Source organism: Diceros bicornis, chromosome 9 (genome assembly GCF_020826845.1).
Source record: "Diceros bicornis minor isolate mBicDic1 chromosome 9, mDicBic1.mat.cur, whole genome shotgun sequence".
Taxonomy (NCBI): domain Eukaryota; kingdom Metazoa; phylum Chordata; class Mammalia; order Perissodactyla; family Rhinocerotidae; genus Diceros; species Diceros bicornis.
In genome coordinates, this window is record NC_080748.1 from 55,265,680 (window position 1) to 55,288,298 (window position 22,619).

Genomic DNA, 22,619 nt, shown 5'->3' on the forward strand with positions numbered 1-22,619 from the left:
GAGGGGGGTGTTCTACTTTGATTTCTGGGAGTACAATGAAGTTGGTGCCTCACAGGATAGAGGAAGGGATAGGAAGGGGCCTTTGGCTTCTCATTATCCTAGAATCATGAATGTGCTACTATCCAGAGGGTGGGGAATAGAGTATGTCTGCGGGCAGTTGGTGAGCACAAATGACTCTAACTCTCTCAGTCATCTAACTCTTCAAGCTGGTGGGATCTGAGGACACAGGTGGGCAGCAGGCAGTGGTCCTGGCCTCCTCACAACAGTGCCACTTAGCAGAGGACAAAGACAGACAGTGCATTCACATAGGAGACCTGTGGAAATGCTGACAGGGTGTGAAGAGGACATACATTTTCAACATGGAGGATCAGAAGAGGAAACAGAGTTGAGGAAAAATGAAATTTCTTGCAGTGGTGCCAGCCAAAATGTTAGACCCAGCTGGGGTCATGATTTCTATAGCACAGCTAGGCCTACATCTGATGTATTTCAGGGGTCCATCCCGGTTTGGGGAGGCACTTCACAAACAATCCTGTTTCTAAACACTACATATTTGTTAAATTAAAAGAAATAAGAAAACATTATACCATAAAAAGAACTATAAGAACTTTTCAAAAGCATACTTAAAAACAAGTATTTCTTTAAATCATATACTCTCAAGTATTTTTTAAAACCATGCTATATATGTTTTATAATGTATCATGGACTTAAACAAAAGAAATTTTTTTATTGCTCTTCCTCTCCCTCTCCAGTTACCCTCTCCACCAATGTTTACAACCTGGCAGGCATCCTTCTATACCTTTCCTAATTTTCCATTAAGTATTCAAATATATATGAATGCATTTTTACACTGTTTTATAAAACACGACAATATGTATTGATATCTCAAAGGCAAATCTTAGCAGGTCTATGATATGCTATAGCATAGATATGCCAAATTTATTCAACCATTTCTTTATTGACAGTTATTGTTTCCTTTATTTTGCTTTTTGCCACTGGAAACACTAAGACAAAAAATCTTCATGCATACATCTTGAGTTATTCAAATGTATGCTCAGTTGCTGTTGTTAACAAACACTCCAAAAATTTCACCAGCTTACCACAAGTTTGTTTCGAGCTCAGACCACTGTCTGATACAAGTCAGGCTGTTATTTTGAGTTTGCCTCCAGTAGTAATTCAGGGGTCCATCTTATGATTTCGCTCAGAGTCCTTCATTTCCAGCAGCCAAGGATGGGAGAGGGCTTGGAAGATGACAAGTAAAGATTTATGACAAAGACTGGATGTGGCTTAGGACACTTCTGTCCAGTTTCCACAGCCCAATCATGAGGTCCCAACTTAACTGCAAGGGAAGCTGGGAAACACAATCTTCCTGTCTGCCCAAAGGAAACAAAGAGCATTTAGCTTACTTTGCCAAATATCATTACATATTGGTGCCTTTATTCCAAAGGCTATATTTCTGAACTGAAATTCTGGGCTGTGAACTTTCTATATGATGTATGTTCACTTTGTGAAAAGACCCTAATACCTCCTATTTCTGTCAGCAGAGTAAGAATACTCAGCTCTTGCTCTTCTAAATCTCCCCTCTATAGGTGCTAAAAGCCTAGAAACTCTATTGACCAGATTCCTGTCTCAACAGGGTCCTGGTTTAACGTCCACCAATGATAGGCACTCTCATTGTGAAATTAGGAAGGGTGAAGAAAGCAAGCGGCCTTTATTTCATTACACATGTTGACAGATGGCAGAAATGGCGTGTACAGTGGCTTCCAGGTGATGTTCTGCATTGTGCAGAGATTACTGGCAGAGGCCTTCCCTGAAATTCCTGCACTACTGGATTTTCTAAAAGCCAGCAACAATTTCTCTTGACTTGTTCCATCTTTCTGACAGTTTAGTGAGCATCTCATTTCTTATAGAAAATCTCTTCCTACTAGAAATGTTTAAAGCAATTTATTTTCCAGACCAAGAACTAACTCATACATCAGTCTAAATTCGTCTTTGGTTTTGTTTATGGCCCATTTTTTTCCACACGTATTTTTTTAATTCTTATATTTCAAATATATTTTTTATACTATAGCTGTGGAGTTGACGTCTTCCCAAGACTTAGTTAACATAAATATTCTGTAAAACTTTTAATTTTTATCTTTTATATTTGTCATTAGTCCATCTGGAATTTACTTTTGCATATATTGTGACTGCTAGTATCATTTATTAAATAAATCACGTTTTCCCACCCAATTGAAATACCATCCTTGTCCCAAATGTCTTGGTCTATTTCTAGGCCACCTAGTCTATTCCAATGATCTATTTGCTTATTTCTAAGCAATGCCATACAGTGTTGATTGCTGTGGCTTTATAAGATACTTTAACAACTGGTTTATAAATTTAAACTCAACGGAGATCATCTAACACAATAACTTGTGCTACCAGGTTAACTCAGTTGTATACAGAACTCAGGTTAAAACTTCTTTTTCTAACCCTGTGCATGTATTTGAACTTTCTACAAATATAAATAACAGAAACAACTCAATGCTTGGCTAATATAAGGGGGCAATGGTCAATCCTAACCTGGTTTCAAATGTTTGAGAAGGGAGCCAATCCTGATGGCCTAGTGGTTAAAGTTCAGCGCGCTCCACTTCAGCGGCCCGGATTCGGTTCCCGGGTGCGGAACCACACCACTTGTCTTCAGTAGCCAGGCTGTGGCAGCAGCTCACCTGTAAGAAGTAGAAGGATGTACAGGGCCGGCCCAGTGGCTTAGCAGTTAAGTGCACGCGCTCCGCTGCTGGCAGCCCAGGGTTCAGACCCCGGGTGCGCACCAACGCACCACTTCTCCAGCCATGCTGAGGCCGCGTCCCACATACAGCAACAAGAAGGATGTGCAACTATGACACACAACTATATAGTGGGGCTTTGGGGAAAAAAAGGAGGAGGATTGGCAATAGATGTTAGCTCAGAGCTGGTCTTCCTCAGCAAAAAGAGAAGGATTAGCATGGATGTTAGCTCAGGGCTGATCTTCCTCACAAAAAAAAAAAAAAAAAAAGATGTACAATTAGAATATACAAGTATATTCTGAGGCTTTGGGGAGGAGGAAAAAAAAGGGAAGAAGATTGGCAACAGACGTTAGCTCAGGGTGAATCCTTCCCAGCAAAAAAAAACAAAAAACAGAAATTAAAATCCTTGGGTCCTATCCCAGACCTCTTAAGGTATGGGCCCAACAATCTGTAAAAAAAATAAAAATTAAAAAAAAAGTTTGAGAAGGAGCAGCCCACTCCTCTCACAGATTGCTTTTAGAATAAGTAAATGTTATAAAATTGAATTTGTAATGTTATCCTAATCAAATACTACTTTTTCAGTTACATATACTTTATATATAGGACTCCACATAAGATTTTGTCTATAAAATGGGTACCATTACCAGTAAGTTTTAAAACTATTGGTCTAATACATAAACTTGTGTTGTCTTCAAGATTAATCAATCAACTATTTGCCTGATTTATTTTTTTAGTGAGATGTAATTCACATACCACAGAGTTCACCCTTTAAAGTGTTCAATTCAGTGGCTTTTAGAATATTCACAAAGTTGTGAATCCATCACCATTGTCTAATTCCTGTTTGTCTGATTTTTTATTTAAAAAAATGAAAAAACAAAAGTTCAATTTTCATTCAATAAATATCATTTGATCCTTATGCAGTTCTGTTGAAGAAAGTGAAGTCCACGATTTTAGAATGATGATAGCAATCAGTTTTCACACAGTTTCAATAATTGCAGCAATTTCCTTGAACTGTCTGTAGAAATTCTGGGGAGAAAGAGGAAAAATAACATTAATTTTGCTTTTACAGGATATTTAAGTAATTCTTTTAATTATATCTGACCACCAGAGTCTATATAACATACGTATTAAGTTTGCATTTTAATATTACATCCTCAACTATTATTTTTGTTTTTATTTGTTTTTTATTTTTTTGTGAGGAAGATCAGCCCTGAGCTAACATCCATGCCAATCCTCCTCTTTTTGCTGAGGAAGACCTGCTCTGAACTAACATCTATTGCCAATCCTCCTCCTTTTTTTTCCTCAAAGTCCCAGTAGATAGTTGTATGTCATAGGTGCACATCCTTCTAGTTGCTATATGTGGGACGCCGCCTCAGCATGGTCGGAGAAGCGGTGCGTCGGTGCGCGCCCGGGATCCAAACCTGGGCCGCCAGTAGTGGAGCGCACACACTTAACCGCTAAGCCACGAGCCGGCCCCATCAACTATTATTTTTAGAAGGTTACCATAAGAAACAAACAGGTTCAATTTGGTACTGCAAGCAAAAATACTATTGTAGAGTTGGATAATTAGCTCATGACTAAACTTTTTTAAAAGCACATGATAAAGTTCTTTTGAGATCACACCAGAAAGATTTATTAAATACCCAGCACTGTCCTAGACAATGAAGATGAAAAAAAAAAAAAGATAGGTTGGTTCCCAGGCTTCAAACCACTTTTAATCTAGTGAAAGGCTGCATTTCAGGGTGATAGGGACTGTCTTGTTTAAGAAATGGGTTCAGTTACAATAAGAGAGACTCAACATTGACAATAGCTTATATGGCGGAAGCTTATTTATGTCTCTTTCATTTAAAAATTGAGCTGGTATGGTGGTTCTCCTGTAGAAGTCATCTTCTTTATTTAAATCTCAGATAAGAGAGGGACGAAACAAACTCTCTTTTCCTTTCTTCTCCTCTACCTGCTAGGAAGGAAGCTGGAGGCAAATTTGAAACTTAATCTCAGCAACTAGGATACCGTCTAAGATTGACGTCCTTGTACTTTCCTTCTTAATTGGACTTAATTCTCTACTTTGCTACTTAAGAGTATATGTATTTTGTTTTAATTTATATGTAAATTTGTTATGGAATGAAGCAGACTGTAACTATTTCTTTAAAACTATATACTGATGGGGGCCAGCCCAGTGGCATACTGGTTAAGTTCGTGCGCTCTGCTTCGGCACCCCGGGGTTGATGGGTTCGGATCCTGGGCATGGACCTACGCACCACTTATCAAGCCAAGCTGTGGCAGGCGTCCCACATATAAAGTAGATGAAGATGCGCACGGATGTTAGCCCAGGGCCAATCTTCTTCAGCAAACAGAGGAGGATTGGCAACAGATGTTAGCTCAGGGCTAATCTTCCTCACACACAAAATATATATATATATACACACATATATACAGATGGTCAAAACATATACTGATGGTCAAAATCTTAATACTGAAATTTTTAGCCCTCAGTCCTATAATGTGACTAAACAGGCTCTGTTTGCCTGGTTAGCTTTAAGCCATGTAAAAACTATCTTTAAAAAGAGTTGCCCCATTTGTGATTTTTTTCCTATGAGAAAAAAAAATTTTAGAAGTGGAATCCAGAGAGCATAAATGCTCCACAGAAAAATAAGAATTAGGCCAGGATTGTGAATTACAAAAAGCACTGAAAGCTACATTCTCTTTTTAAATGGATTTGGTCCTTATATTCAGTTGAAAGCTACTCACATATCACAACATACTACATTTATTTCCTTTTAACCAAGTCCTAATTCTTTCCAAGATACTAATTAGCATTAATAATGTTGAATCTGTGACAATTATTTTTTGTTGTAAAGCAAAGATATCTGTTCTAAAAGAAAGAAATCAAAGGGAAAGAAAACCCTTAAAATGTAATTTGTAAAACAGAACTACAATATAACCCAGCAATCTCACTTCTGGATATACATCCAAAGGAAATAAAATCACTATCTCAAAAAGATATCTGCACTCCCATGTTCACTGCAGCATTACTCATAGTAGCCAAGGTATGGAAACAACCTAAGTGTCTGCTGCTAGATGAGTGGATAAAGAAAACGTGGTGTATATATACATATACAACAGAATACCTTTCATCCTTATAAAAGAAGGAAGTCCTGCTATTTTTGACAATATGGATGAACCTGGAGGACATTATGCTAAGTGAAATAGGCGAGACAAAGAGAGACAAATACTGTATGATCTCACTTATATGTAGAATCTAAAAAAGTGGAACTCATAGTAACAGAGAATAGACAGTGCTTACCAGGGCTGGGGGTTGGGAGAAATGAGGAGATGCAGATCAAAAAGTACAACCTTTCAGTTATAAGATGAGTAAGTTCTGGAGACCTACTGTATAATATGGTGACTACAGTTAATAATAAGGTATCGTATACTTGAAATTTGCTAGAGAGTGGATCTCAAGTGTTCTCACCACACACACACACACACACACACACACATACACACACACCCAAAGAAGGTGACTATGTGAGATGATGGATATGTTAATCAGCTTGAATGTAGTAACAATTTCACAACGTATACATATACCAAAACATCACATGGTACACCTTAAATATATACAATTTTTATTTGTCAACTATACCTCAATAAAACGAGGGGGGAAATGTGGTTTGTAAAAGAAAAATTAAAAATATCCTAAAGTGGTATATGAGAGGCTTTTCTTAAAAAAGCTAGGATCAATATATTTTTAGTGAGTTTTACAAAGAATTCTCATCATATTTCCATTTCAGTCACTATGGTTAAGTCCTAACTGCTGTGGGGATTCTTATCCACTCACTCACCAAAGGGATCAAAACAAATAAAAACAAAACTCTAAGGCCAGTTGAATTAGTCAATGACAAAACACTTCCGTGTATGTACATGTAAAAGAAAATCTCATTCCTTGCCCACCCTCTTTTTTTTTCCTTCCTTGCTTACAGAAAAGGGGTAGAATAATAACATGGATAACATGACTCTACACTACTGAGTTACTCAAATCTCTAGCTGATGAAACTAGTCATCGAGTACTGGTGCTCTGATCTGCATTTTGTAAATATCATTAGTCAGAAAATTCAGGGTCCACACTGCTCAAAGAGAAGATTCATTTAGCTTATCATTCTTGAATAGTAAGCCTAAAAAGAACAAGAATAAAACAGTTAAATGCAAAGTAAATATCCTGCCAGAGAAGATGAAAATTTCCTAAGTATACTCACAGAGGAGTACTGTGAAAGTGATCAAATGTTACAGGACACAAATTCAGCATAATATATTGAAAATAATTTATCAAATTCCCAAAGAAAACAAAATCAGATCTTTTGTGTGTAGTAATAAATGTAAAGCACATCGAAACAATTGCAAATAAAAAACAATTAAAATGTTCTCTTAAAAAAGATTTTATACATCTGTTTAAGCAGCAATTACAGAACAACGAACTAAAATTGAGTTAAATCACAAACCTGAAACTGGGGAATTGTCATTTCAAAGGACTTGTTCTTTACATGGCCTGAATGATCCGCCACTTTTAGCATCACTGCAACGTAAGGATACTTAAGAGATCTGCAACTGTCCGAGCTCACAGCCATACCCAGTTTCCACTGAAAATCTATAAGCTGTAACGAAACAGTACAAAACAATACTTGAGCAATAACATTGCCTTGAATGCAGATATTTATTCAGTTTTACTACTCTCAGATTCAACTTTTAGTTTCAACACTGGTTGCAGTAAAAGAAAATATCTTTATTTTAATATTGCTAGGGAGCAATAATCAACTGAAAATGGAGAGAGGCAATAAGGGATATAAACAAAGTTAGAAAACAACATGGTCATAATTACAAAAGGAAAAAAGCAAAAACAAAAACCTCCCCCAGATGTGTAATGGAAACAGAAGATGTGACAGGACTGGTTTTCCTTTCACTTGGCTCCTGCACTTAAGAGGACTCCAAGTGCTTTAGACCGTCTCTTACCTCACTTTCTTGTTCCAAATATGCCTTCCCCCATTCCACAACCCAAAAGTCCTAAAATGGAAGATGAGTTATATACTATCTTCATACTTGATGGAGGCACACACGGGAACCATTCCAGTTCTTTCCTCACCATAGTCCTCGACCTGAAACCTGACACTAGCATAACGACTAGGTGATTAGGGTGATTTTAGATTTCATCACTGTTGATGAAGGACACCTGGCAGGTGATGTGCTCTGCAGTTTACATGTACTAAATGCCTGACTGAATCATCATAACATTATAGGCTATTATTTCCATTTTGCAGATGACAAAACTGAATTTCAGAGAGCTGAGATAATATGTACAAGGTCACACATTTCTGGAATCAGAATTGAAACCAAAGTCTGTTTGACTCCAAAGATTACATGCTTATTGACTACCAGCTGCCTCAATACTTTTTACCTAATTCCTGCCAATGATTGTTCAGTGCTGCCATAGCATAAGATAGGATTGGATAAATGCAGCTCTTAACACTGACTCTAAAACATAAGACCATGAGTGGAGGAATTTTGTGTCTGTTTCCAAAGTTTCCAAAGGTACATAGTACATAGCAGGCACTCATAAATTGACCAGTACCTTTTGCTACCAAATTAATGCTGATTGGGCAAAAAGTTTGACTTGTTAATATATTTCTTTTTATAAAAGGTGGGATCGGATTGGTGTGAGCACCACAATTTCCTCCTGTCTCTGACTGGCTTTGGACCAATCAGCTACAGCATTAAGGCCAGGCTGGTGCTGATAAAAGGTTAACATGTTCAGTAAGTAAAAAGATTGTATAGATACATTTTAAATAAAAGTTTCCCATACAAAAATAAAGGATAGGGGCGTGGCTCAGCAGTTAAGTGCGCGTGCTCCGCTTCAGAGGCCCAGGGGTTTGCAGGTTCCAACCGTGGGCCCCACCAACGCACCGCTTGTCAAGCCGTGCTGTGGCTGTGTCCCATATAAAGCAGAGGAAGATGGGCATGGATGTTAGCCTAGGGCAAGTCTTCCTCAGCAAAAAAGAGGAGGATTGGCATCGGATGTTAGCTCAGGGCTGGTCTTCCTCACAAAAAAATAAATAAATAAATAAATAAATAAAAGATAGTAGATAAATAACAAAAGAACTACAAATGGCCAATAAACATATGAAAAGGAAACAGGGAAACACAAATTTAAACCACAATGAGATACCAATACACACCTACCAAAAACAGCAAAACTTTAAGTCTGACAATTCTAAGTATTGGCAAGGAAGGATGTGTCACATGCTTTGTTGGAAGCCTAAATTGGGCCAATCTTTTGGAAAACTGGCTTTACCTAGTAAAACTGAAGTTAGGCATATCCTGTGATCCAGTGATTCAATTACTAGGAATACAACTTAGAAAAGCTCGTGCGTATATACACAGGATATATAATACAAGAATGTTCCTAGTAGCTATATTCATAATAGCCCTAAACTATTAGGCATAGTAACAAAATGGATAAATGAAATGAGTGAACTTCAACTACACAACACCAAAAATGTTGAAAGAAATATGTCAAAAGCTATGTGATTCCATTCACTTAAACTTGAGGAACAGGAAATATAATATTGTTGAGGGATGCATACACAGATGGCAAAACTATAAAGAGAAGCAGGAATATGATTATCACAGAAGGATAATCATTACCTCTAGGGAGGAGGGAAGAGAGAGGTTTGATTGCAGAGGGGTATGTGGTGGACTTCTGGGATACTGGTAATGCTCCATTTGTTGAGTTTTGATTGTGGTTACATAGATGTGTTCACTTTTAAATTACTCATTTTTTTTGTAACTATATGAAGAGATGGAGGTTAATTAAATTTATTGTAGTAATTAGTCATTTTGCAATATATGTATGTCAAGTCATTATGCAGTACACCTTAAACTTATACAGAGTTGTTGTATGTCAATTATCTCAATAAAACTGGAAAAAAATAAAATTATTCATTAAACTGTCCGTATGTTTTATACTTTTTTGTATATATGTTATTGTGCACATACAGCAGGGGAGGGAGCAGGGAGGATATAACTGAGTGAATTTCACATTTCTGGTTGAAAGAAAAAATTGTTTGTAGTCTAGGGTGATCAAGTGAACGCTTTATAGAGGGGTAACTTTAAGTTCAGTTTTGAAGAATAAACAGAACTGAAATTGAGAGGAAAATGTGTCTTATATATTTCATAAACACACAGCTGGTAAAGAATAAATGCTTAACAAATATTAAGCAGAACCAACTAGAGATGAAAATAGTCTATATCCAGTTAAGGGATAAAACATTTATCTGCCTTAAAGTGGAAGGCTCTTTTAAGGAAGTATGGAAAATAAAACTGACAAAAATGATCAAGAGGCCAATAATTCTTCACAAATTGTATGAGTTTTCAGAGGTTTTCAAAGTATTCTCATGTGGAAAACATATAAGTCACAAACTTTTCCTCTAGGCAATGGGGACTCACTGAAAGCTTTTGAGTACAGAGAATGATATGAAAGTACTGATGAAAAAATATTCATCTGGTGGCAGAAGACAACAATAATCCAGGTATGAGCCAGGAAAGCGCCTGAACGAAGGTGGTGACAAGTAGGAATCAGCTGATCCTATAAAGAATGAATCACTAGGTCTTGATGATCATCTACATAGTTATGGGAGGTATCAAAGACAACTATAAAAATTTGAGCCCAGATGACGGGGAGAATGCCGGTATCATGTATCACTCAGGACTTTATATGTTTTAAGTCCAAAAATATTATCAAGAAGTGATAGAGAATATCTAAATAGGAATATTCAATAAGTGGCTAAAAATCCAAGAACAGAAAGAATTCAAGTGAATTTATGATTAGAGATATCTAATCAGTTGTATCAGTTCAATGGTGATATCCCAAAATTTAACTGGACAGTTCTTAAACTTATTCAGCCTGTACAACTCCTTGATACAAGAAGTTCCATTTTTACTGTCCACAGTAAAATGGTAAACACTGCTTATAAGACTCAAAGTCTGAAATAAAACTGGATTTTCTAGAACATTTCAAGCAGAAAAGCAATTAAGGAACACAATGTTGGAATTCACTGACCACTACAATGGTTAAACTGGCAGGTGAGGAAATAAGGGAGAATTGTCATCAAGACAGACTGTGCAAAATTAGTATTCATGGGTAAAAGAAAGCTGGGATTAGGATTATGAGATAAGAATTTCCCAAATTTTAAACTGAACATTTAAATGCAAATTAAAAGCAAACTTTCTAATAAATGTGGTTTAGCCTTAAATAGGAATTAACCGCATAGGAGATTTTAAAGATAAAAGAATAAAAATAAAAAATCAGAACAGAACATACTTATCACTCTGGAGAATACTAAGAATGAAGTAATGTAACTTCAAAATTCTTATAAAATGAAGAAAATTATTTAAAAAGGAAAACATGGAAAGAAAAAAAGCTAGTAGTGAAAAAAATATTAAAATATCCAGAAGTAAAATGAATATAAAGAAAAATAATCAGAAAGCAAATGTAGACAGAAAGGTAAACAAAGCATTTAGCTGTAGTCTGTCACACTAAAAATTAGTTGATATGGCAGCTGAAGTTATTAGTACCATAAAAACATCACTATAAAAACTATCTATAAAGGAAAAATTAATAAAGATCATTTCAGTTTAAATTTAATTTTTATTTTTCAAAACACGACACAGGAGAAAAGTAGAAAAATAATCATGCACAACTCCACCATCCTAAAAACTATTTTCACATTCCTGTGCCCCCAGTCAGTCATTATAGGTAATTTTTATAGTTAAGAGTCACAAAATACACACTTTTATTCTTTCTTTTTTTGTGTGTGTGAGGAAGATCAGCCCTGAGCTAACATCCGTGCTAATCCTCCTGTTTTTTTTGCTGAGGAAGACCGGCTCTGAGCTAAAATCTATTGCCAATCCTCCTCCTTTTTTTTTTTTTTTCCCAAAGCCCCAGTAGATAGTTGTATGTCATAGCTGCACATTCTTCTAGTTGCTGTATGTGGGACGCGGCCTCAGCATGGCCAGAGAAGCGGGTGTGTCGGTGCGCACCCAGGAACCGAACCCGGGCCGCCAGTAGTGGAGCGCGCGTGCACTTAACTCCTAAGCCACAGGGCCGGCCCAAAATACACACTTTTATGTTCTCTCCTTTTTAAATGAAAGTTTTCAAATAGAAACAATGTTAAGCGTTCTGCCCACATTAATCTCACTCAAAAGTGCCATGAGGAAAAAACTGATTAAACAACTCATCCCATGATACAAAACTAGTAGAGTTAGTATTCAAACCCAAATTTGTCTGATTCCATATTTCACACATTTTTTGTTATACCTATCTTCAACATGATTACTATTCAGAATTAAACTAAGTTCTAATAGGTCAAGAAAGTAGACAGGTTCGCGATGGGGCAAGAATGTTTAGCATCTTCTTCATGCTAGACCTGAGCTGTCCAATATAGTAGCCACTAGCCAAATGTGTCTATTTAAATTAACTAAAAATAAATAAATTAAAAAGTCAATGCCTCAGTTGCACCAGTCACATTACCAAGTGCTCAACAGCCACACATGGCTGGTGCTACCATAGTGGACAGTGCCAACACCGAACATTTCCATCATCGCAGAAAGTTCTATTGAACAGCACTGCGCTAAGTACTCTACATATGTGGAAACTGATTACGGCATGAGTTATTAGCAAACTTCTACTTGAGAATTCATATTAGCTCTAGTCTAAGCGTACAATGTTTGCTAAGTCATTAGCTTTCCTCATCCTGTTTAATGGCACCTTCACCAATACTCTGATTTTCTTCATGGCACTTATCATAATCTAAAATTATCATGTTTACTTAATCATGTTAAGTCTGTCTCCTCAAAGAAGTGCAAACTCCATGAGAGCAGGGGCATTATCAATCTAGTTTACTACTGAATCTACTAGAACATTATCTGGTACAAAGTGAATGTTCAAATAAGTATTTGTTGAAGTAATATGCTTAGAAGTTCTGGAGTATGTGATAACAGGTCTCCAAAGATAGCTTCCAACAACTAATCCCACTGCTGCTGTCCGTAGGTGGCACTCCTCACATCAAGAAGTGGAGCTTATTTTCCCTCTGCATGAACCTGAGCTGTCCCTGTGGGTGCTTTGATCATTAGAATATGGCAGAAAAAACATTCTGGAATCTTTGAGCCTAGGCCTTAGAAGAACTGGAAGCGTCTGCTTCCTTCTTCATGGAATGCGGCTCTTGGGACTCTCCCTCTTGGAACCCAGCCACCATGATGTCAGCAGCCACGTGAAGGAGAACCAACTCACTCCAATTATCAGCTCTAGCTGAACTCTCAGCCCAAGTCATCACCAGCCATGAGAGTGAGCCCTCTTCACTTCCAGCCCACTTAGGCTCCTCCATGACTGAAGCCCCAGCTGACATGACCAGCATTAGAAACTAGACCACCTGGGTAAGCACAGTTAACCCACAGAATCATTTTAAGTAAATAAGTTTTGGATGGTTTGTTATACAGCATCAGATAAAACTAAAGCAAGTCAAACATAACTAGCTAAAAATAACTATCAATAAACTTAATATGATATATGACTTATCAAAAATGTATTCTCATAACTATGTAATCTGAACTATATTAGTTGACAGAAATTTTAGGAAATACAAGTAACCAAAAAAAGAGTTCATATTTGGTTAGTGTTAATACCTCCAGCAAAAATAATACAGAACGAGAGCCTTTCCTGTTAAACATGTTCACTACTAGTAAGTCCATAGCAACTGCCCTGCAACACCCAACACATATCAGCTTCTCTCAAAAACGTTTTTCATCTTCATTTCATTTCTACTGATGACCCCCATTTTCCAAGTCACTCAGGTTTGAAACTTCAGTTAACTCTGATTTTTCTCTCTCCCTTACTCAAACTATACATGAACTGCTAGGTACTCAAGATTTTATTTCAGCCAATGCTACTGACATTTATTTCCTTCTTCCCAGTCTCACTGTTACAAACCTACTGAAAGCCTTTTTAAAAAATCTGGCCTTAAATTTTACTAATTAGTTTCTTGCCTATAGTCTTTCTCGGCTCCAGTCCTGACTACAGACTCAAAATACTACTTACAAATTAACTAAATCTAATTATCACAGGTCAAAAACCTCTAATGTCTACTGCGTCATTAAGTTACCAACCATTCACCTAGCACTTAAGTCATCTCACAGCAGGTCTCAAATAGCTTTGCCACTTGTACTCAAACTGAACTATATCCTTTTTTTAAACTATCTTTTAGCCTTTACACCTTTGCTCATGCTGCTCAATCCTCCTGGAATAAAAGTCTCAAATGTCTACTTAAAATTCAAAACTCCTCTCAAATTCTACCTGCTCTGTGAAGTCTTTCCTGGTTTACTCAATCTTTCTATGAATGTTCATGTCACTTCTTATATCCCAGCACTTATAACATTCTGCCTTGAATAGCAGTCATTTGTGGATTTGTCTCTGTCCCCCACATCCACTAGACTGCAAACTCCTTTAGGGCAGTTCATACGTCTTGACGTGACTTATAGTACCTAACACAATACACAGAAGAACAAAAACAGCCATACATTTACGAACTACTCCATAAACTGTACAAAAATTTAAGTCACTATTTCTCATATATGGGAAAAGGGAAAATCGCAGTAGATAATGTGAGTCAATAAAACATCTTTCTTTTAACTTATACCATAAAACTGGCAAGAAGGAAAGCAATAAAATGTGGCAACAATGGAACAATCGTTCATCTATGATGAGCAGCTCTAATTAGACGTCTATAAAAGAGAATGAAGAATTACTTCAAAACAATGATTTTAAGTATCAGAATGTGAAGTAATGAATAATCTTAGACCTCTGGTGCTGGACAATATAGCACTATGGTTTGTTAAATTTAAGAAGCTCAGATTCTTTTTTTTTTTTTTAATTTTATTTATTTATTTATTTTTCCCCCAAAGCCCCAGTAGATAGTTGTATGTCATAGCTGCACATCCTTCTAGTTGCTGTATGTGGGACGCGGCCTCAGCATGGCCCGAGAAGCAGTGCATCGGTGCGCGCCCAGGATCCGAACTCGGGCCGCCAGCAGCGGAGCACACGCACTTAATCGCTAAGCCACGGGGCCGGCCCTAAGAAGCTCAGATTCTGAAGTCAGACAGACCTGAGTTTGAATCTCAGCTCTGTTACCTTCTAACCACGTGGCTTTGGACAAGGTACTTTGTCTCTATGCCCCAATATTCAGTAAGTATTTACTAAACAGTACTATGTTCTAGGCATTGGGGATATAAAAAAGAATAAAACAAAGTTCCCGACCTCAGGAACTTACATCCTAATGGGGAAGATAGACAATAAACAAATAAATATATAATAAAGTTGTAGTAAGTGTTATAAAAATTGTAAAAAAAAAAAAAAGGCAGGGTAAGGAGCTAGAGTGACCAGGAAGGCTGTTTAGTTACAGCTTGGGGGAGACCTCTTTGAGGAGGTGGCTTTTGAGTAGAAAGAGACCTGAGTAAAGTGAAGGAAAAAGCCACATGGATATCTGGAGAAAAGAACATTCGGGACAGAGGGTGTGCAGGGAACAATAAGGCCATGTGGCTGGAGTGGCATAAGCTAGGGATAGACTGGTAACAGATAAAGAATCCATTCTTGAAGGGCCCTTAGGCCAAGGTAAATATTTAAGACTTTTTTCTAGTGTGACAGGAATCTTTTAAAAGGCTTCGAGCAAGGAAAAGACCTGGTCTAACTTAGACAGCAAAAACCTCCCCCAGATTGCTGGATAGGGCATCAAGTTTAAGAAGGAAAGCAAGAAGACCCAGTTGGAAGCCTTTTACAGTATCTAAGCAAAAGGATGATGGCTTGGACTCCGGTGGCAACAAGCAAAAGTGAATTTAGAGTACATTTTTAAAGGCAGAGAAAATAGTATGCTGATGGATTGGATGGAGGGTATGAACACTCACTGGAGGTGTGGTCCCAATTAACCTTCCTAAGATTATACTGCTGAGAAATATTTAAAGAAAGAAGATACTATAACTCCAAGAATTCAAACAAATATTAGCTATACCTGGTACATTTAAAAAGCATATACTACAAACAAAAAAGACTTATAGCTAGGTAATGGACTTTTTCGACCTATAAAACTCTTGAATACACATAATCATTTTGTCTAGCAGTTTAATATTAAAAAACACATCATGAACTGCAAATAAAAACGTTCAATTTAGGAGTTTCTGGAAGTAAAACTCACAAAAGTGTGAGGCCTCCCTAATGACTGCATCCCTAAGATTATAACTCAAATTTGTCCACATTGAGCCTCCAGCAACTCGTCAATTATAGTTTAGGTTTTCCTAGCCCTGCACCGGTTTTCATGGGGGTTTCTGTTCCAGTAAGTTGTGATTCTCAGTATTCACCTGTCTCTCCAATTTTGGGGGCAGCAGTGTGCCTCACTGCTTTGATGGATCCAAGAGGAGTTGTTGATTTTTCAGTTTGTTCAGCTTTTTATTTGTTTTTAGGATAGAGTGATGACTTCCAAGCTCCTCAGACCAGACCAGAAACTGGAAGTCTATCACTTTTTATAATTTTCTTCATAAAGGTTTTAAACATCTTTTGTTACATTTGTTGCAAGGTACTTTATAATTTCTTTCTTAATGTTGTAAATGACTTTTTAAAAAATATTTTTCCACTTTCTGAATATAGGAAAACAATTGAATCACCTTGCTAAATTCTCATATTAATTTCAATAATCTGTAAATTATCTTGACTTTTTCTGTGTAAACAATCATATAACCTGTGAATGATTGCATGGAAGGGAAGTGTAGTAGGCTGAATAATGGCCCCCAAAGATGTCCATGTTCCAATCCCTGAAACCCGCAAATGTGCTCTTATGTGAAAAAACAAACTTTGCAGATATGACTAAATTCAGGATCTTGAGGTGGGGAGAGTTTCCTGGATTATCCAGGTGGGCCCAATGTAATCACAAGAATCCTTATAAGAGAGGAGCAGGAGAGTGACAGTCAGAGAAGGCAATGCAATGACAGAAGGCTGGAATGGTGTGCTTTGAAAATGGAAGTGGAGGCCACAAGCCAAGGAATGCAGGCAGCCTCTAGAAGCTGGAAAAGACAAGCAGATTCTCCCCCAAAGCCTCCAGAAGGAACACAGCCCTGCCAACACCTTGATTTTAGTCCCACGACTAATTTTGGACTTCTGACCTCCAGAACTATAAGACAATAAATGTGTTTTAAATATGCTCCCCACCCCCGGCCAAAACGGTTCAATTTTTAAAACTCTACAATCTAGTATAATTCAATTTCAGGATATCTTACTCAAATAAACATATGATTTAGTGTAAGTGAATAGATACAATGATTTATGAGAAATTGTGTCCAAGTGCACTAACTCAGTAACTGAGCAAACCCAGATAGGGGGTTGATTACAATCCCTCTGAGTTTCCCCTACACCCAGGAATCCTCAAAAGCAACAGCAAGAGCAGTTGGGGACAGATGACAGAGAACAGTCAACGGACATCTTTCAGCCCCTGCACTCTCGTTATTTCTTATCTCTGCCCTTTCTTATACTTTGTTTTTTGTTGTTGTTGTTTTTTATAATTTTATTTTTTTTTTTTCCCCCAAAGCCCCAGTAGATAGTTGTATGTCATAGCTGCACATCCTTCTAGTTGCTGTATGTGGGACACGGCCTCAGCATGGCCAGAGAAGCGGTGCGTCAGTGCATGCCCGGGGTTCCGAACGCGGGCCACCAGCAGCGGAGCACGCACACTTAACCGCTAAGCCACGGGGCCGGCCTCTGTCTTATACTTTATATGGACGCAGGTAACTCCTGCCCTAAAATACTCTAGTTTTAGTACTCTTCTTCTGGGAAGTGTGTTATAAGTTTGTCTAAAAACAGTCTATTAGCTGGGGCTGGCCCAGTGGCGTAGCAGTTAAGCGTGTGTGCTCCGCTTCAGTGGCCCCGGGTTCGGATCCCGGGCTTGCACCAACACACCGCTTGTCAGGCCATGCTGTGGCGGCGTCCCATATAAAGTGGAGGAAGATGGGCACGGATGTTAGCCCAGGGCGAGTGTTCCTCAGCAAAAAGAGGAGGATTGACATGGGATGTTAGCTCAGGGCTAATCTTCCTCACAAAAAAAACTGTAACAGTTTATTAGCTGAACAGGACAGGAACACCTGGAACAAAGAAAGAGGCCTAAGATATACTTAAAAATTCAAATTCTTATTCCTAGCATAAAAAATATAGACATTGAAAGGTTAAAGAGGTCTACTCTCCTTCAAAATAACTGTTTTTAAAGACTAAGAAAAGCTTCGCGGTGCTATCTGTAAATTTTAATAATTTCTTCTCTATATACTTCACATTCTAAAATACTGTGTACCTAGTGTCGAATAAAGGGCGCCTAATCAAAAGAACAATACTTGGTCTGTACTCTATGGCCTGGAGGGGTGCGGGAGATTAAATTACAACGGCAGGGGCTACCATCTCAGGTGCAAAGTGGAAGGAGCAATGCAGGGCGGCGGGATGAAAGTCACAGGCTCGCGGACACAGGCCCTGGACTGGCGGGGGAGAGCTGGGGAAGGCTCACGGTGGCATCGTCCCGCGGCTCCCAGGGGCGGGACGCTGCCCAGGTGCTGCCGCCCGCCCCTTGCCCAGCCACGCCGACTGAGGACGGGGCGGGGTGGCCACTCACTCACCTGGGTGGTGACCTGAAACAGAAGCAGAAAATACAATTTAGGGAATGACCTTTCTTGCCCCAAGGCCCGCTACCTCAGCTCCTTCCAGGCCAGGACGTACCTCGGCCTTAGCATCCAGCGGAGGCTCGCTAGACCCCTCCATAGCAAGGGTCCAGAAACGCCACCACCAACTCAGGTTGACGCTCCTCGGGCCACCAACACTTCCGCTTCCTCTCCCCGCCCCTCGCGGCCCGGCGAACTCAGCGGACGTGAGGGGGAGCTGGAAACAAAGTCTTTGTGTAACTCATCCTTAGTCTCAATTACACATCAGTTTTGTGGAGCTACTCAGCAACAACAAAATTATTGTAGGGAAAAAGCACGAAGATTTGGGAGACAGCTTGTGAAGGGAAGGACCGATTAACTTTAGGATGCCGCCTCCCCCTACTTACGCTGTAGAGGTGGACTCTTCCTGTCTGCGGCCCATTGCGCCCTCTGCGGGAGCGCAAATTTGTGGCTGCGCGAGTAATTGATCCTAACCAAATTTGAAAGGTGCTGGACAACCACACCCTCTTCCCTGTAGAAGTTTGTCCCGCGAGAGAGATGCCTATGGGAATTATAGTTATATGATTAGCTTTCGTCACTCGGATTCACTTCACTGACCTAGCTGGGAGTGGGGTGGGGATGCTTTTTTTTTATCCCCTCTGCCTCTCCAGCCCTCAATCTGACGACAATATTACCTTCCCATCTGGTCTTCCCACTTCCCTCCTACTCATCTCAAATCCATTCTACAGAGTATCCAAAGCGATTTATTTTTTCCCGCCAACTTTTTATTTTGAAAAACTTGAAATTTTTTTTCAGTAAAGTTCCCAAAATAGTTCAATGAACATCCATATACCCTTCAACTAGATTCACCAACTTAACATTTTTACACAACTCTCGCTAGCTACATAGGTTGTAATGACGCATCATCCCTAAATACTTGAGCATGTATCTCCTAAAAACAAGGGCATTCTCCTAAATAATCACGATACAACTATCACACTCAAGAAATTTAATATTAATAAAATACTTTTATCTAACACATAGGCTAAATTCAAATTTCCTCAGTTCTCAACAATATTCTTTAAAACTGTTCCCTACCCTACCCACCACCAGAGTCTAATCAAGAACCACATGTTGAACTTAGTTACTGTGTCTCAGCCTACTCTAATCTAGAACTGTGCTAGGAAAGTGGCGGTGGGATAGCAATGATTCCTCAGGAGAGGCTCTGTGGGAAAATCTGCTTTGAGGTTGTTGGCAGAACTCAGTTCTATGCAGTTCCTATTTCCCTGCTGGCCTTTGGATGCGGGTTCTCAGATTCTAGAGGCCATCAGAATTGCTTGGCTTGTGGCCCCCTTCCTCCATCTTCAAAGCCATTAATGACAGGTCAAGTCCTCATCACACTTTGAATTACTCTGACCTTCCCTTCTGCATCATCTCTCCTCTGTCGTCTTCTTTCACCAAGTCTCTCTGACTCCAGCTTGAGAAAGTTCTGTAATTTTAAGATCTCAAATGATTAGATTGGGCATACCCAGGTAATCCAGGATAACCTCTCTATTTTGAGGTAATCCAGGATAACCTTCCTATTTTGAGGTCCAGCATAACCTTAATTACATATGCAAAGTCCCTTCAGAGCAGTACCTAGATTAGTGTTTGATCGACTAACCAGGGGACAAGACTCTTGGGGGGAGGGGCATCTTTTAAAATTCTGCCTACCACAAACACTTTGGTATGATTGTTGGAGAATTACATTAGCCGATGCATGTAAAGCCCCTAGAACTGTGCCTGGCGTGTAGCACTCAGGATCTACACCAAAAAATAGCCACTGACTCAAGGTTATTGGACCTGATTGAAAGTACTAATTAGTTGGGAACAGAGTCCCTGAATGAATCAATTTATTTCTTCCCTAAGGAAGTCTGATGAAAAGATAGGACACTGTGGTACATCCCACTGGTCAGCGCAGCAGTTCCACTTGTCAGGGAATATCTCTCTGTAGCCCTTGGCTGCCATCAGATTATGCTCCATGGGGGGATTATGCTCCATGGGGGGATTATGCTCCATGGAGAGCTGTGTACACACACACACATGCACACACACACATATATAAATCTAAACTGTATAAAAATGCTTCCAAAAGGTGAAAAGATGTATATTAAAAAGTTAATTTTTATATTTCTCTGTATTTTACATTCATTCCTTTAAAAACATTGTTTTTTAATTTAAATTAGACATGAGTGTCCCTTTCCAAAAATCTATTGATCTAATTTGGGGAGAGTAAAATGTCAGTAGTGTTTAAGCCAATCTCTGCCAATTGTTACTTGTTCCTGTGCTCCTAACATTCCAACAACATGTGATCAACTGCTTTTTTTTTTTTTTTTGGTGAGGAAGCTTGGCCCTGAGCTAGCATTTGTTGCCAATCTTCCTCTTTTTGCTTGAGGAAGATTGTCCCTGAACTAACATCTGTGCCAATCTTCCTCTCTTTTGTATGTGGGATGCCGCCATAGCATGGCTTGATGAGCAGTGTGCAGGTCTGCGCCCGGCATCTGAACCTGTGAACCCTGGGCCACCAAAGCGGAGTGTAGGAACTTAACCACTATGCCACTAAGCCAGCCCCTCAACTGCTTATTTTTAAGACCTCCATCTTACAAAAGATCAGAACTTACGCAAGCTGCAGACTTGGAAAATACAGATTTCATGAATACAGTCAAGAAAAATGCCAAAATTAGAGACGCGTAGGGATAACTTTTGTTTTATTTATATTTATTTTTAACGGATGATGTGTAAGTAGGACATATAAATCATAAAATGCTTTTGGAGCTCCTACAATAAGCCTATTACTGTCAGATGTATAGGAGGTTGTCCACAGAACTATGGCATGAACTCTGATCTCACAAGAGTTACAGTGTATTAGAGAAAACAAAATTGACGTGAAGCAAGTAATACTTCAATCTAAGCTTTTTTTGTGTGTGTGTGTGAGGAAGATCAGCCCTGAGCTAACATCCATGCTAATCCTCCTCTTTTTGCTGAGGAAGACCTGCTCTGCGCTAACATCTATTGCCAATCCTCCTCCTTTTTTTCCCCAAAGCCCAGTAGATAGTTGTATGTCATAGTTGCACATCCTTCCAGTTGCTGTATGTGGGACGTGGCCTCAGCATGGCCGGAGAAGTGGTGCGTTGGTGAGCACCCGGGATCCGAACCCGGGCCACCAGTAGCGGAGCACACGCACTTAACTGCTAAGCCTTGGGGCCGGCCCTAAGCTTTTATTTTAGGTCTTTTTTGTGCCAAGTGATATAAATTCAACTCAAACTAGCCTGAGCAAAATAGCAGAAATCACTGTCTCACAACAGTGGCCTTTGAAATGTAGAGGTAGAGCCAGCTGCAGGAATATCACGGAATTGTGAGATTTGAATAGCAAAAAGGACCAATTTCTGCTTCTCAGCTGCGGTCTGGCCTTCTATTTGTCTATTGGATCCATTCTCTTAAGCTTCTCCATATGTTGTGGGGGAGGAGTATGTGCCTATAGACATGTGACTACCAGCATCTCTTGGGTCACAGCCTGTGGCTCATGATCCAAGGGAAAAGAAGAAGCTGTTCTTCCATCTTAGTACTCAGAGACGGACTCTGATTTGCCTGCATGGGTCATACGCCCACTCCTTGGACCAATACTGGGTCGAGGGTGATGCATTACTACTTTTTCCCCATACCCCCTGTTGTGGCCACAAGAAGTGGAATTGTGTCATTGGCAGAGTTACTAACAGCAAAAAGTGTGAGAAGATGTACCCTACAGCAGATAAAGGTGAGGATGATGCAACAAAACTTGGATGAAAAGATGCTGGGGAAACAAAACAATAGATGTCCACTAAACATATTTACTATACCATACCATATCATACCATACTATATTAAACTATACTATACTATCAGTGGATATAGTAGGCAGAACAATGCTCGCCACTAAAGATGCCAACTTCCAAATTCCCAGAATTTGTGAATGGTATGTTACATGGCAAGGGGGCGTTAAGATTGCAAATGGGATTAAATTTGCTAATCAGTGGACCTCAAAATAAGGAGATGTTCCTGGATTACCCAGGTGGGCCC

The 22,619-nt window shown here is 39.1% G+C and overlaps 1 protein-coding gene across 4 annotated transcripts; it reads right to left on the bottom strand.

Moving 5' to 3' along the window:
• Positions 1–905: 905 nt before the first annotated feature.
• On the bottom strand, positions 906–18,703 carry COMMD6 (COMM domain containing 6). Of its 4 annotated transcripts, none has more exons than XM_058548312.1 (5): positions 18,604–18,703; positions 18,504–18,515; positions 7,262–7,414; positions 2,560–2,705; positions 906–1,238 (listed from the first exon to the last, which is right to left on the bottom strand). In XM_058548312.1, the coding sequence occupies exons 1-4, from the start codon at positions 18,643–18,645 to the stop codon at positions 2,607–2,609; spliced, it is 306 nt and encodes a 101-aa protein (XP_058404295.1). In that variant the 5' UTR covers positions 18,646–18,703; the 3' UTR covers positions 906–1,238; positions 2,560–2,606. The 4 variants fall into 4 exon arrangements, 3 of the variants coding, with proteins under 3 accessions (XP_058404295.1, XP_058404294.1, XP_058404296.1); XM_058548311.1 differs by having other exon boundaries at positions 906–1,370; XR_009221204.1 differs by lacking the exons at positions 18,504–18,515; positions 18,604–18,703 and adding an exon at positions 3,516–3,788 and having other exon boundaries at positions 906–1,370.
• Positions 18,704–22,619: the final 3,916 nt, after the last annotated feature.